The 15,697-nt window shown below is 42.8% G+C and overlaps 2 protein-coding genes across 10 annotated transcripts in view; one reads left to right on the plus strand and one right to left on the minus strand.

The window, feature by feature from the left end:
- Positions 1-752: 752 nt before the first annotated feature.
- LOC308178219 (glutamine amidotransferase-like class 1 domain-containing protein 3, mitochondrial) lies at positions 753-5,923 on the plus strand. The gene is made up of 4 exons (XM_080556493.1): positions 753-1,032; positions 2,108-2,279; positions 4,124-4,328; positions 5,635-5,923. The coding sequence occupies exons 1-4, from the start codon at positions 925-927 to the stop codon at positions 5,825-5,827; spliced, it is 678 nt and encodes a 225-aa protein (XP_080412619.1). The 5' UTR covers positions 753-924; the 3' UTR covers positions 5,828-5,923.
- The window catches only part of ACOD1 (aconitate decarboxylase 1), a 35,197-nt gene continuing 25,234 nt past the window's right edge, over positions 5,735-15,697 (minus strand). For 7 of the 9 annotated variants that reach the window (XM_080556356.1, XM_080556354.1, XM_080556355.1 and 4 more), the window contains 4 exons: positions 12,788-12,949; positions 11,579-11,668; positions 9,550-9,755; positions 5,735-8,732 (listed from right to left, as the gene is read on the minus strand). In XM_080556356.1, the coding sequence (XP_080412482.1) occupies positions 7,778-8,732; positions 9,550-9,755; positions 11,579-11,668; positions 12,788-12,865 (1,329 nt within the window). In that variant the 5' untranslated portion in view covers positions 12,866-12,949 and the 3' untranslated portion in view covers positions 5,735-7,777. Of the gene's footprint in view, positions 8,733-9,549; positions 9,756-11,578; positions 11,669-12,787; positions 12,950-13,361; positions 14,298-14,373; positions 15,161-15,697 lie in introns of those variants that run through there. The other 2 variants (XM_080556350.1, XM_080556358.1) reach the window with 2 other exon arrangements.

A 15,697-nucleotide genomic window follows, 5' to 3' on the forward strand; every position in this document is an offset into this window, starting at 1 on the left:
CTATTTCAAGGTGATGCAGAGCCAGGGCCAGCACATGTCATGAACTGGGATGAGAACAGGGAGCTGAGAGAGAGAGAGGGGTGTGATAAGGTCACAGGGCAGAGACAGCATGAGGAAATTGGAGCTGGACTATGGCACAGGGACATAACATGGTGGATCTGAAGTAGACAGAAACATCACTTCCCAATCAGATCCAAAGCCAATCCAGGAAAAAGGGCTACCTATAAGTGTGACATCCATCAATCATCCATGGATGATCCTTCATCATCCATGAAGCAGGACCAGAAGCGATACTGGAGATGAGGCTACCTACAGTTTAGGTTCAGGGTCCATCCAGGAAGACTAGTCAGTAAGTCAGGACAGAAAGAAAAGGAATTCCAACTCTGAAGGTGCTCAGTCCCCTAGCTTAAACATTAATCCTGGCCCTAGCACACAGGAGTTTCAGAATCTACTCTTCACACATGCACTGAAATTAAGACTCTTTCCAGATATCAGCGTTTGCCCAGCCTTCATGCGTGAGGAGGACTCCAGCACAGAGGACTTGGCTCCCCGATGCCCAAACCTAGCCAACCCTCCCGCTCCTGCCGCTGAGCCCAGGGAGTCCCGCGTTGAATGCGTGTGTCGAACTGCCCCTCCGCTCTAAACAAAACATGTTTATATTTTGTATTTCTCTGGGTTGGGACCGACCCACTCAAATTTCCCTGGGGGTGTGTGTGCGTGTGTCTGACCCCGACCGCCCCCCGGTGAGGGGCCGGGCCGGGCCGGGCAGGGCGGCGCGGCGGGCGCTACAAAATGTCGGCCGCCGCAGCGCAGGCGCAAGGTGGGGGGGCGCTGTGAGGGTAGGCGGGCTGTGGGAGCCCCTTGGCGGTTCGGCCCGCCACCGACCGAGCCCCGGGGCGGTGCTGCGGCTGTCATCCGGCCGCCATGGGCAAGCGGGTGGCGCTGGTGCTGGCCGGCTGCGGCGTTTTTGATGGCAGCGAGATTCACGAGGCCTCGGCGGCGCTGGTGCACCTCAGCCGCGGCGGCGCCGAGGTAGGAGCGCGGCGGCCCCATCGCCGCGGCTCGTCCTCATCGCCTCAGGCTGGCCGGGGCGAGGGGTGCCTGGGCACGGGGGCTGGGGGCACCGCAAAGCCATCCCTAGGTCATGAGCAAGGAGCGAAGGGGAGGCAGCAGCTCTGGAGAGCTAGAAATGAGATGGGGGTCGAACTTGATCCGCTTTCTGAGTGCTTTTGCGGAAGTCAGGCTCTAGCACTCGCGTGGGTTTGCCTGTTTGTTTAGTGGTAGCTGTCTGTAGTATTATTTCGGTAACTCGGATTCCCTAGAAAGGTTTGGAGCCGGTTGCAGTGTCGTGCTTTTTTCCCCGTCTGTGGCTTCGGATGATGGAAGGTGGTCACTCTCAGGGGTCTGACGGTGACACCACCACCGTGTGAACAAAAAAATAAGCCCCGTATTTAGCACAAAATCATCCTCTCTTAACTAACACAGCCAGCACTGAGAAGTCTGCAAAGCAGTCATCAAAACACAGCAGCCCCTGTGGTAGACGCTTCCCAAAGCTTTGTTTTTGATTCAGTTTTTACACTCTATACCTAACTGAAACATGTTCTTCCATGTTTTGTTTTCTACTTACAGCTACGAGTCTTAGTAGAGTGAGTAACTATAATATTTGTACTAGAAATGCTTGTAAAGTTTGCATCTTTATCTATTAAACTTTTTTTTTTTTTTAACATCTGTTTTAGCACTCTGAGACTCTGCTGTCTGTCCATTCAGGCAGCTTGTATAAATTGTGGTGCTGTTTGGCCTTCCAGTTATCTGCAGAGTGAAGGCAGGCCCTGCCAGAATTGGTAATGTTGGCACAAGAATGCACTCCTATCAAAAAGGCTTAAAAACAGCATGGGGAGACTGGCTAGCTTTACCCACCCTCATACATCAGCTTTTTTTTTTTTTTTTTTTTTAGTTATTTAAAGCAATAGATCAGGCCTGTGGAATCCACTTGTCTTGGATGAGAGACTTCAGAAACAAAAACTTGTTTCACTAAATGACCGTCATTGTCACTGATACATAAGAGTTATGTTTACATGCACAAAATTGTTTCATTTCTGTATTCTAGGTGAAGATATTTGCCCCCAATATTGAGCAAAGGGATGTAGTCAACCACCTAAAAGGAAGTCCAACAGATGAGAAGAGGAATGTGTTAGTCGAAAGTGCCAGACTGGCGAGAGGAAACATTCAGGATTTGGCTGAACTGAAAGTCAGTGAATTTGATGCGGTTATTTTCCCTGGTAGGTGCTTTTAAAAGAATAATTTGTGATTATGCAATTGCAAAGAATGGTTTGTCTCTGATGCTTTTATATTTTTAAATTCATTTGTATAATAATAAATTATTCTCTTGAAATTGAGAGGTATGTTTTTTTTTTTTTTTCTTATTTTGAAGATGAGAATGTTTTAGCAAGCTCTTGTGAGTTGACAGCTCATCTTGGTTTATGTATTATTTTATAGTTCATTAATTTAAAAAGCCAGTGTTGTTTTGGTGTTGGAATATACATCAGACTATTCCTTACTTCTAAAAATTGTTAAGATCTAAGTACCTACTTCTGGACAAGAACACAGACTAGAACTGAAAAGTAAGGCCTGAATGTGATGTTGCATGGTAGTGCCTTCATTTTAGGGCCTCTGAAATTGTTGGCAAAATAGCAGGTTGACAACATGCTCAATGTCAGATGTGGCCACATTTTACTTTAATCGTGTATCTGGTCTGCTGCTAATCAAGTTACAGTAAGTATGTTTGTGGATAACTATTTATAGGCCACAAGGTTGCCTTTTAGATAGAGGTAATTGCAATCACTTCAGAGATGAAGAAACTAAAGTGTAATGAGAAAATTGTGACTTGCTCAAGATCACTTTCCAGAATATTCATAACTTTGTTAAATATTGTCTTCACAGCTGTGCCTAAGTATTGACTTTGAAATTGTTGTTCTGTCTTCTGTTGTAAGGCCAGCAGAGGGAGTGTGTGTATAACGCTGGGAAATCCACTTCCAGAGCTTTCGTGAATCGGTGACATCAGGGCTGGTCTGGGAGTAGTGGCTAGCAAATATTTTCCATGTTAATTTCATGCTCTATTATAACCCGAGCTCAGGGGAGTTGCGGTAATAACTGTTACAGGGAAATAAATTATATTAAGTTTGAAAATTAAAACGTTACCTCAGAGATTCCATGTAACAGCAAACAAAAGGGATTGAGTGAAAGCAAAAATATTAAAAATGCAAAACTTCTTGATGTTGTCCCTTGAAATTCTTCTGGAAGATTATTTATTGTAGAAAAGTTAATACTGTTCTTATTATGTATAAAGAATTAAATATAATGGATGTTACACTTAATAACCTTTGATAATTCTGATAGTTCTAAATCCAGCAAATGAGTGTTGCAAAATGTAATCTGTACAATTATATGAAGATTAAATGCAATTAAAGGATTGTTGTAACCAACTTCTAGACAGACAAATTAAGCATTATTTCTAATAGGATATTCTTATCATTCACATGTGGCATGGCTCAGAACATTGTACATTACCAACTCCTTTTTAGGTATTATCTGTTTTGTTTTTATTGTGTTAATCTTTTATGTTTTTTAACTCTAGGTGGAATTTGGGGCGGGGGGCGCTCTTTTGTAGTTAAGTATTGAACTAAAATTTGTGAGCTAAATTACTGTAAAGGGGCAAACCACTGTTTGCATTACTCCTTTGAACTGCACTCTCCTACTTAAGTATTGGTCTTTCCTCTAATCTCCCTCTTGGTTATTGAAGGGGTATGTACCAGGTGGTGCAGCTTTTCCAGTGACTAGCCAAAGAATACAAGGCTTGCAATTTCTCTATTTGTTACTTATTGGAGAAACACTAAGCTTTCTTGCCTCTGTAATGTATGTGGTATAAAAAAATCTGCAGCTGAACTTGTAACATTACAAACCCCTCATGTTTTGTGTGCAGAAAGCTTTCAGTATGGTAATGCAAAAGTCCTATGTATACCATGATTATATTGTAAAAAGGAGAACTTCTCTCAGGTACTGAATTTAATGGCTTTTGGCAGTCTTACATATGAGGTTTTTTTCTTTTTTTTTATTTTTTTTCCAGGTGGATTTGGTGTAGCAAAGAACCTGTGTTCCTGGGCTGTAGATGGCAAGAACTGTACTGTCAACGAGCACGTGAACTCCACACTCCAAGCTTTCCACAGAGCTAAAAAGCCCATAGGTTTGTGCTGTATATCGCCAGTCCTGGCAGCTAAAGTCTTTCCTGGTTGTGAAGTCACGGTCGGCCAAGATAAAAACGTAGATGGAAGGTAAGAAGGAAAGGGATGGAGTTAATTTATGTGGGAATTAGGATTAGAAAATGTCCAGTCTTCTGTGCTAACATCTGAGGTCTCTGGTGTCAGCAACCCTTTGGTAATTGACAGCTTTCTCTTATTTTAAAGTTTCACTTGGGTAATACTCGTAGACATGGTGCTCTTAGGGCAGATGGACTGAATGCATGAGGTCAGGAGACTTCGTATGTACTATGGTTGGAACAACTTATCCCTGAATTCAGAAATATATTGGTCTATGATACGCCCTATAACGTCAAAATCCACAGACACATTACAATTAAAGTATGAAAAATATAGGCAACCTTATTTCTTGCCTAAATCATCATTCTGCAAGCCACTGAAGGCAACATAGGTTCCTGCACTGGCTTTATTGTGCAGTGTGGATGCCAGTGAGTCACTGGATGTAGTGTCCATCAGTCCTGAAAGTGGCAAAACAATTTTTTAAAGAGGATCCTGGTTGTGCCAACAAGCAGGTGACTGAGGGTATCAAATTTTTATCTTTTTGCTACATTTGTGGTAATTGAGTGACAGATTTTAGCTCATACTAAGTGAGATACTGAATTTGCTTACCCAATACCCCTGAAGTCTGTGACTCATGTTTCAAATGTGCAAATGAAGGATAGGTGTCTGCCCAGTTGAGATTTAAAAACTTAGTAATTAGAGTGGCCATTTGAACTATGTCTGTGGGGTTTTGTCTGCTCACAGAGTTTCAGTGAAATTTTTCTCTTGGTAGTGGACTGGGGCCAATTTAGGGGAAGCATGTGCGAATAGGCCATGGCAGAAATCAGTGCTGCTTCAAGGACTGTCAACTCTTGATAAGATTTCTGAGTGGAATTTCATATCAGCAGTAATAGTGAGGTATTTCCTCCATCCCCCTGTTCCTGCCTTATCCCCAGAAAATTAAATTCACTGCAGAATCCCAGTGGAAGACTTTATATGGAGGTGCTGGAAAAGGTCTAACATGCCTGCAAGTTCAGCTGCCATATCAGAAAATGCTGAGGATTAGTTATTGCTGCACTTGGTATCATCTTATAAACATACTCAAAGCTTGTTAAACAGAATTGTACCTTCAAGCATCATGACTGCATTTCAGAGATACTGGATGAGTTGTTATGGGGATGAACAGACACTGGAAGTCTCTTACTCCCTTGTCATCAACTACAAAGTCACTTAAATATTGTCACTTAATGTTCTTGTTGTTCTCTCACTCAAGTTAACGTTGGCAGAACTATATGGCTGTATCATCCCTTTTTATGTTAATCGCCATATTTTTTATTTACAGATTTCCTGATGCTGAAACAGCATCTGCTATAGCAGAGCTTGGATGTAAGCACATTTGCAAAGATGTAAGTGAATCCCATGTGGATAAAGCCAATAAAATAGTTACTACCTGTGCTTTCATGTGCAAGGCTCCTCTGCACGAAATCTTTGATGGAATTGGAACAATGGTAGAGGAAGTCCTGAAACTTGCCTGAATGAGAGTGTACAGACTTCTGCAAGGAAATCAATTTAGCAAAGCACGAGCAGTTAGCTTCTTTTGATGGTATTAATAAAATAATGCAGCTATCAAACTTCACAGTTCCTGGTGTTTTTTCTTAATCTGTAATACGTCAGGTAGTTATTGCCATATTAATCCTATTTGTTTCTCCCTTAAAATAGAAAGCACGTGTTGAAGTTGCTGTGTTTGCTGATTTATTAATCCAAATGTATTCAGTCTTGATAAGTAACACAGGCACCCTTCTCATCCAATGGGTTTTTCTCACATCACTGATGATTATCCGTAACTTACATTTGGGATTACCCAGCTATAATTACAGATGGCAGAGCTGTAAATGTGTTTATATCTTCAGTATAGAGGAGTAATTTAATTTCTCCTTCCAATCAAAAGGGAAAAAGATCTTTTCTCTGCAGGTCTTGAAACAAGCATAACTACTGTCTTTCTGAAAAAAAGTGAGAACCCCCTAGATAAACTAATTTTATAAACCAAGAGTCAGAGTACGAAGTACTTAAATACAAAGAACTTAAGTACAAATTAATAATTTGCATATGGAAAATATACAACTAGTGGTGTAATAAATGAAATAATTTTTTTTACTAAAATGAAGTAGCTTTATTTTTATTTTTTAAACTTTTTTTTTACATACTTCAGTGCTCTAAAGTAGGTACACTTTATACATCTTAACAACACCTGCTTTGATCTTATAAATGTGGGTAAAAGTTAGCCTCTCTTTGAAGCACAATCTTTCAAGGCCCTGTCTAAGTAAAAGTGGTGAGGCTCAAGGGAACTAAAGATTCCCAGAATTAGTTACCAAGGTGAGTAGATTGCCACTGTGGTCACTTAGTGGTTGCAGCATAAGACGTGTCTTGATACCTACTGCAGACACTGCAGTAATCTCCTAAACACGGCATCACTAATTGGTGCTGAGTGGGAATGGTTATCAAAGTAAAACGACAGCAGATAATCTTCTGAAGTAAACAGCTTGAGCATAAACTTGAAATACAGCAGAAGCAGTTTTCTTATTAAAAACTTGCAATTGTTCACAAGAGCATGGTATATCTTTTACCAGGACTACACTTGCATCTATGCAGTCAGAAAATGTAGGACTACCACAACCTCTCTCACTGTAAAATGTTTCTTGCCTACTCAGAATAAACACCCCCCAGCGTAAATGCACAGTTGTTAAAAGTTCCTGGTTGTCTCAGTGCCTGAAGTGGGGCTGAATCTCCTGTTGAGCCAGCACCTTTTAATTGAAGTGGGTATATGGCAGGACTAAACCTGTACAATTAAGCAGCCAAAAGATGGGGCTGGGAAATAATGCTTCTGGGACTAGGAGCATAGAGTTGCCCCTTTTGCTGTGCAGCAGCGTGATGAAGAACATTCCGGTCTTGATAGCAAAGCCTGACGTACTGCAGAGTATCAAGAGCTACTACTCTGTTTTGTGTATTTATTTTGCTACAAACGTCAAAGCTCTGATGTAGCAGGTGGCCTCTTCAGGGAGACTTCATAGCTAAATGTACAGAAATACATGTTTAGAGACTTATTTTCTGTCCTTCTCACAGTGGTGTTTCTCATAGAGACAGCATTTCCGTACCCCTCCAGAATTTGGATTTCCTTTACGAAGTGATTTTGCAGAAGCAGAACGTGCAGACTTCCTTTGGCAGAAGACTGGGGAAATTTTTATGCAGCACACAGGCAGTGCTCTGCCTCTAGAGACACAAAGATAATTGAAGTAGACTGTGCCAGCAGATCTTCAGCCTCTCTCACTGAACCATGTGTGTTATTTCTAAATTACTTACTTAGTCAAAAACCAGAATATTGGACTGACAATGGCTCTTGTGTTAGTAAGTCCAATTTAAAAGTGCTTGAGTCACTAAGGCCTCTTCCTGAATTTTGTTTGCTTTGTGAACAGCATCTAGCTGTGAGTTCAAAGTAAGCGCAGTTTCTCTGAAAGTGCTCTAGCTGACTGTCCTGATAAAAACATACTTAATATGGAACAGTCCTTTACTTTTTCCAGGTTGTACACAGTCTCTATAATGCCTTCTGTGGCTTCTGCAGGGAGGACTTCAGAGGCATTGGATTGAAATTTTTTCTCCAGGTCCTCCTTTTTCAGAGGCTTCCTCCAGTGTCCATAGAAGGTGTCGCAGCGGTCGCTAATCGTGTTGCCGTCCTGAAGCACAACAGTCACTTCGCCGTAAAGACTCTCGAAGCTAGGTTTGTTATCGGCAGGGTGCTGTAGCTGCGTCTTGCAGAGAAGCTCCCGTAAGGCCGGCCGTTGGATGTTCTCACTGGCAAAGGACTGGACTGACATGCTGCCGTCCAGCAGAGCAGAGCAGGCAACGAACTGGAAGGAGTGTCGAGCTTCGTGTTCCGAGTTAGGGCTGGGCCTGTTCACGTACTTGACTTCTGGGACTTTGACAATGACTTTCTCAATTTTATCAAGGGGAAGCAAGTTGTCGCGGCTCTCTACGAGCTTCCTCCTAACAGCAGATGCTGCATCAGCCACCCAGTGCGTTCCAAGATGAGCAGGGAAGCGCTTGATGGCCACATCTTGCTGGTCCAACAGCCAAGCATAGGACTGCAAGGTTGGCAGAGACTGTGGACTGTAATCTGTGTAAAAGGCACCCATCCCCGACTCCATGTCCAAGATCTGTTTGTTTCCTTGAAGGTCCTGTGAGGCTAAGCAAGCCGCTTCCAGCCCGTGCTTGGCAGCGTTGCCAATGTGGAGGGGCTTCGTTTGGGTTGCTGCATTCGCCAGGGGGGCACCTGCATAGGAGGCAGCAATAGCCAAGGCGTTTTTGCATTTCACCCGGTCAAGAGCTAGCAGTTTTGCACAAGCTGCTGCACTCCCTATCGTACCAACCACAGTTGGTGGGTGAAACCTGAGAAAACAAAATGTCTTCGTTACCCTATTTCAGAAAGTCATCCAAATTCACTATATATACAAGCTTCAATTTCCGTTTACTACATTGGAAGGTGGACAGGACTGTAAAGAAGCATACATTCTTATTTCAGGTGTGGTCCTAATGGAAGAAACTGCTGTTTTCCCCAGGAAAAAGTTGAGCTGGAATAATAGCACTTGTAATAGGGCCTTCCCAGAAAGCAACTGGAAAGTTAGAAGTGCTCATAAGTCAAGGTAAACTGAACAGGAAAATCGCAAAAGCATCATAGTTTTTCCTCATCTATAAATTACACATACTGGAGGATGCAAGGTCTATTATTCTGAACCAGGTTTGCAAAATTGGTAGAAGGAAAACACAGGAGCTACCAAGGAGACATCTAGTCCACCCCATACTTCGAGGGCATTTCCCCCACCCTGTCTTCTTGGGCTCTGCTCTGAGCCCAGTACAGGTGACTCCAGGCTGCTGAGAGCAAGTGAGCAAGAGAGCAAGGTCATATATGTTCTTGAGATCTTTAGACCTGTGCTGGTAAATGTTGCTCCTCTGCTGCTGATTTTAATTAATAGAGAGAGCAGCAGAGCCTTCTTGTAAGCTGATCAATGCTCTCAAAAAGCAATCGATTACCCAAGCAGTAAGGAGACGTACGTATATTCATGTTTAAGATTTGCTTGAAGCTTTGCAAAATTGCTGGATTGACAACAGAAAATATGATTAACTATGCTATTTGTATATTAAGTGCTATCTAATTAACTATATTAACACTTCCATTTAACTTTTTACTTGAAGTATTTTTATGTACCTTTTTGGAATATTCCTGGCTTCATTGGAAAAGCGTAGCAACCTGCCTTGCACCTCAATTCCCACGTTGAAAGCTAAGAGCAGGTCAAGACCTGAGATTTTTTTCTTCTGAGGAAAGGCCTCGGAGAGAGCAATCACGGCAGGGAGCACAGCCCCAGAGGGGTGTGTGGCTGGATGCCACGTGTCATCAAAATCCATTGAGTGCACCTAACAGAAAGAGAAGCTTTGATTCGTTATCAGCAATAAACTCGGACTTGGCAAGACTGGATAAATCAAATGAAAATAGTGTAGCTGGTGTAAAAAAGACTGAAAAACTAGTTTTTCCTTAGAAAGTGAAACTTAAAAGGTCTTTCTTCTAAGTCCTTTACTCTCAATGTGGCTCTGTGAGAAGTGGAAATGCAATATAAAGCATTTATCATGCTTTATAATAAATATATATAAAATAATTCTAACTCAGGTTAATTCATAATTCTAACTCAGGTTGCACCAGTCTAAAACCAGTTTGACAATGATTCTTCTCTTCTACAGCAGTGTTTGCAGCTTTAATTAGATGGTATAATTATAGCAGCAATTTTAGGTCTGCCATATGAATGGTGAATTTTCACTTCCCCCAGAACAATATATAAACATAATGAATTGACTTCCCCTGTGCTGCAACTGAAGCTGGCATTAGAGTTTACCCCACTAAAGCCAGAGCAGCCCAAGCCCACCCCCACTAACAAAGTTATATCAGAATAACTTCTCTGGTGCAACCAGCACAAGCCTGCAAACGGACATCAGACTTTAGCCTTTTTTTTAGACTTTAGATTTTGAGCACATCCTCATGTTGCATGAGGAGCCAGACTGCCTGGAGCTCCTGGGAGCAGGAGAAATCTACAATCTTAATATTGGGACAAGCTGCTTCGCTTAAGAGTATCCAGAGATCTCTCCTCTCTCCCACACCTAGAGCCCAGCTTTTAGGTGTTTCTGTAAGTCCTAAAGACCAGAGAGCATCAGGAACAGCATTTTTAATACAGTAATGCCTCAGAATCTGAACCCTTGCACCCATTTGCCCACGTCTTCCTTCAGAGATTTACCAACTGGCAAGGTGGCAGTGCTCCCCGGTGCTCAGCTCTTGCCCTGCAATGCTGGGCATCCACACCTCTGTCAAACCCCAGACCAGGCTGCAAGGAGTGCCTTGCTGGACAGACAGAGGGAAATCAAGTTCCTGCCCTGAAGAGTCCTGATGCCAGCTGTGAGGATACCCTGCATGTGGGATGGCGAAAACTGTCTGATACCCTGTAAGCTGCATTCCTGTTGGCTTCACTAAGAGGTACTGTATCTCATTTACAATTTTTTTCTACACTGGAAATGAGGTGTCAGATAAGACTTCTGGTCCTGTTGGCAAATGAATTTAGATAGGCTTAATGTATCATTTCCATGGCTAGTCACCTTCTCTAGTTTTGCATCATAGCCAAATTAGTTCACTCCCACCTCTTGGTGCATCTGTTGATTTCACCTGGTTTCAGCCTAAATTTGAATTTAGACAAACTTCCAGGAAGCCAATCATGCTTTACTGGCAAAGTGCGTCCAAAATCCAGAACTGGCTTTTGCAAACTGCCTGACTGAAGATTAAATTGTTCTGTGATACATTGTATGTGTGTATGTATACATGCATATGTCTGTATCTGTGTTTTTCTGTTACTATACTTTGCAAACTGGAGTGAAATCTGCTGATACCAGTGAGAGCTGGAGCATCTCTTTGTTATGCAGTTGCTGTAGCCAGGCAGCAGCAAGCTGTAGAGTTCTGACCTTTGAAAACAGCCCCGAATCCCAAATTAAAGGTAAGGGATGCACATATATATTATACCTTGAGCCTGGTCTCATTGGAAGAAAGTTGAAGCACATTAGGGAAAGACACTAGTGAAGTTTTGTAGTAGGCTTCAGGCACAAGAATAAAGTAAACTAAGATTTTAGGAGCATGCTGTTCTCTGGAGCGAGAATGGAATCAATTAGTGTGATTTAAGAGCAAATAAAAGAGCATCTCTTACAGCCACTCCATTCACAAAAGCTGCATACAGAGGAGGCAGTCGGAAATCCAAGTGGCCCCAGATGGTACTGGATATGTCTGAGCTGTAGATCTGGAACAAATTGACATCAATTAATTCAAAGTCCTGAAACCAAGGATAAACGTGCGCTGTATCTCTGATGTAACTGAGATCAGATCCTACTCTCTTGAGACCCAACTGTTCCCTTTCATAGGAGAAATACCTTTATATTGGAAAGTATGAAAAGAAACTCATTTTCCTGATGACCTCTGTCAAGGGCTCTTTCCACCCAAGCAGATCACAGGGGGCAGGCCAACAGCATGCACCTGGCCATTCAGTACCTCCACAAAACCTCTGGCCATCCGTGTCGTTTCTCACTGCTCATGAGCAATTCCCTCAGGGCAGTCATCTTGTTGGGGAAGATCTCCCGGTAAAGGTTATGTCTTTCAACATTTTAGTAGACCCTGGTAAATGATATGTGGCCTCCTGATGCCGGTACCCCCGTGCTCTAAAGGGCGCTGTTCCTCTCCTTTTGATGCTCAGATCTTTTCGCCAACAAAAGATCTTTATGAAATTAAACAAAAGGGAATAACCACCACAGTTTGGGAGGGGGGATATCTGTGCGAGCAGTCTTATTGTCACGCAGAGTTCTGTAGCCCGAGCCCAACTAGCCATGTATTAGCAGTAAAACACCGGGCTAAATCCCATCCTCACTGATGCAATCCTATGTTGGGAAGGGCTCTCCTTGGGGTCAAGTATTCCTTTATCACAAGCAGTGCAAGACTGGAGGAGAAACATGGCCAATGTACCTCTGATGACAGTAATGTTTTGTGGACTGAAAATAACTCAATACTAACTTTTCATCCATTTAACTGTCCCTTATTTTGGAAAGTCCAGTGCTAAGTAATGCTTGCTTTGCTGGTGCTTTTAATAAGATCTCATAGGTGAAGGAAAGAAAGGGATTCTTAATAAACTATTTTCTGCTTGTGGTGGGGAGTCTTAGCATGCAGTCTGTTACACAGAGCTTTGCCCATCCAGAGTTAAAAATAACTCAAGCAATGAAGTTTCCCCATCTCCAGTGGGAAGAACATTGCCTCCCTCTTTCCAACCCCCAAATAACTTCACAATGACAAAGTTTCCTTTTATAGCTTATATTATCCTTTCCTTTTCCTGTAGGTAATCATTAGTGTATACCACGAATGCCAAACTTACTTTGCTGTACTGTTTCACTTTGTGGTAGACCTCGGTGCTGGTCCCCAGAAGCCCTACTCCCAGAGTATCCAGAATCATTCGCTTGCTTCTCTGAATGACTTGGTCTGTCAGGTGGTTTGCATTCAAACCATGAATCACATTGGCAAAGTTTCCTGTAACTGTCTGAGAGGGAAAAAATAAATAAATTAGATGTTTTCCTTTATTAAAAACAAAACAAAACAAACAAAAAAACCCCACTTTTTCTTCCTTCTTTTTTTTTTTCTTTCTGTCTGGGGTTACTGCTTAGCATGCTGGCACGGATTGCATCAGCAAAACAAAGGCCTGATTTCTTCCCCTTTTTATTCCCAGAAATGCCATATAGTTATTTATGTTTTGATTTTACTTTCTTTTGTGTCCTTATCTGTTCTCTATTTCTGCTGTTTCCTCCTTAAGTCCTCGAGGCTAAGTACTGCAGGTGATGTGACTTTGCAAGACATATATATATATTTATATAAATATTTATATGTTACACACACACACATAATAGATACATATAAAGAAACACAAGCAAAAAGCACCTGGCTTTCCATAGCACCTTTTCATTGCAACTGAAGTCAGTGGGAATGCGGCAGTTCAGGCCCACACAGCCACTAGCACTCCAGGAGGCAGGATTTAATCTCCCTGAGAAGCAGGACTACTATCACAAGCCTTGCTGAGCTTGGAGCTCAGCAGGAGGGGACCTGGCAGCGCTACCTTGCACCCGCTGCTCCAGGCTCCCAGCTCCCACTGAACTCCAGCTCAGCTGCAGTTCCAGCTTTTCTCCAAGGCAAGGTCTTGCCTCTACAAAAAGCAGTGACTCCTTGATCCTGGGTCCTGCTGATCTGGGAATTATGTTGCTTCTCTCTCTTTTTTTTTTTTTAATTTTCCCATTGAGCACTGACCCATTATGCAAACAGCCTGCTTCTTCTTGACTGGAGCTGTTAGCTGCTGTTAATATCTCAATTAGAAAGTTCCTCTGGAAATCATCTCTTCCCACTTACTCTTCTCCTTCCCTTTCCTCTACTCCCTTGCACATATCCACACACAGTGATAGTATTTCCTCTTGGCCTTCATTTGCCTAAGTTAAATAAACTGAACTGTGCTGCTCTCTCCTTTTTAATACAGGCTCGCCCCTACTATGCTAGTAGCTTTTCATTGCACTCTTCTAACTGGATTTCTCTCTCCTGGCAATGTTGACCAGACCTATATAGAATCAATCACAGAATCATGGAATCACAGAATGGTTTGGGTTGGAAGGGACCTCAAAGGTCATCTGCTTCCAATCCCCCTGCCACAGGCAGGGACACCTCCCACCAGACCAGGTTGCTCAAAGCTCCATCCAGCCTGGCCTTGAACACCTCCAAGGATGGGAATCCATTATTTCAGGTAAGTTCTCACTGAGCTCTGTGCTAAAGCATTAAAACTGTCTTGAGGAACACAGGGCATTGCAAGCAGGTGAATCACATATCCCACAGTGTGACGCACGCCCACTGAACATGAACAGTGAGGGTACAACAAATGCTTACACAGAAAAGTTCACCTTACAGTGCAAAGAAACAAGACAGTACCTTTGCCAACATCTTGGAGGGATGGTGCGTGGTCCCAGAGAGAAGCAGCGAATGAGTGATAGCCAGGGAGCTGGGGAAATCACTCTTTCACTACTTATATACGTGTGTTTGGGGTGGGGGAGGGCATATTAAGCCTGTTCTGGTGTTCATCTTGTCCTGCCCATTTCCTCCTCTGCCTGGAAATGTTCCTTTTTCTTCACTTTCAACTTTCCTCTGACTAACTATACTGTAAACTGCTGGAACGTGTGGACATGGATAGGACTTTCCCAGTCACATTCACATGTCACAAGTGAACTAATACATGTGATATTTTATTACCAGATAGAAACTAGTATATTGATTTGAATACCTTACATTTGGGAGCATGGAGAAAAGAGGTCACCAGGTGTGTCAGGCTGACCTTGGGGAACCACGGTACGCTGTGAATAACTTTACTGGCCGGGACAGAAATCAACCCAGCACCAGAATACGGGGTGGCAAAGGCTGTTTTAACTTAAACGTCCTATTATATATATTTTATTTCCTGTCACTACATCTGTGTCCTGTGTAATACATGCAGTTCAGACATGGGTATTGTCTACCATCAGAATTTCAGACCATATGCTGGGTTAGCGTCTCCTGGCATTTGATAGTGCTTTAAAACCATGAATCACTATATGAGAGCAAATAAATCAGATTCTTTCCTACTGGCAAGCTTTCTGCATCTCAGGCAAGGATGACTTCCCTGAGGAAGGAGGCACTTCTCCCATTGCTGATTTAGGGTTTTCACTGCTGTGAGAGTCTCAGACTACTACAAGGTAGAGAAATCCATGCCCATCCATCCCATCAGGAATGCAGCAGATCCCAGAACAGCATGAATGGAGGCCACTAAATAAATTGGAATTAAAAATGAAAATATGTCTGAAGTTTGGGCACGTTCTGGATTAGGGAGCAAAGTAGCATATCTTTTCAGAGTCGCAGTCTTGCACTTAGGTGTTCACGGCCTAAAACCTACTTAGAGGAGCCTCAGCCCTTTAAATCCAGCCTTAAATCATTTTGTAAAGCTTTCTCCAACTCCTGAGTGCTTCCAGACAGAGAACCGCATGGATCTACAGATGAGGTTTAACATTGATTTGAGTGGACCTAACTACGACAGAAAGGGACAGTCCCGTCCCAGGTTGAATCCTCTCCCTGCTCCTGTCCCTGGACATGTAGTTCTCCCTGTGATGCTCAGCAGACCCCTTTCTGCATCCAGCCTCCCTACAGAGCCGGTCCAGGATTCTCAGCTGTCAGAAAAAAATGATTCATTGCTTCAGAAATGCAAAATTAAATCTTGCAGTATAAG

The sequence above is a fragment of the Anser brachyrhynchus genome (genome assembly GCF_964034855.1).
Source record: "Anser brachyrhynchus genome assembly, chromosome: 1".
Lineage (NCBI taxonomy): Eukaryota > Metazoa > Chordata > Aves > Anseriformes > Anatidae > Anser > Anser brachyrhynchus.

What these genes read in the sequence shown, in the direction of transcription:
- LOC308178219 (XM_080556493.1), top strand. Translation starts at nt 925, where the DNA reads ATGGGCAAGCGGGTGGCGCTGGTGCTGGCCGGCTGCGGCGTTTTTGAT. An exon ending in TCAGCCGCGGCGGCGCCGAG is followed by an intron (nt 1,033 to 2,107) that starts GTAGGAGCGCGG and finishes TCTGTATTCTAG; the next exon opens with GTGAAGATATTTGCCCCCAA. An exon ending in TGATGCGGTTATTTTCCCTG is followed by an intron (nt 2,280 to 4,123) that starts GTAGGTGCTTTT and finishes TTTTTTTTCCAG; the next exon opens with GTGGATTTGGTGTAGCAAAG.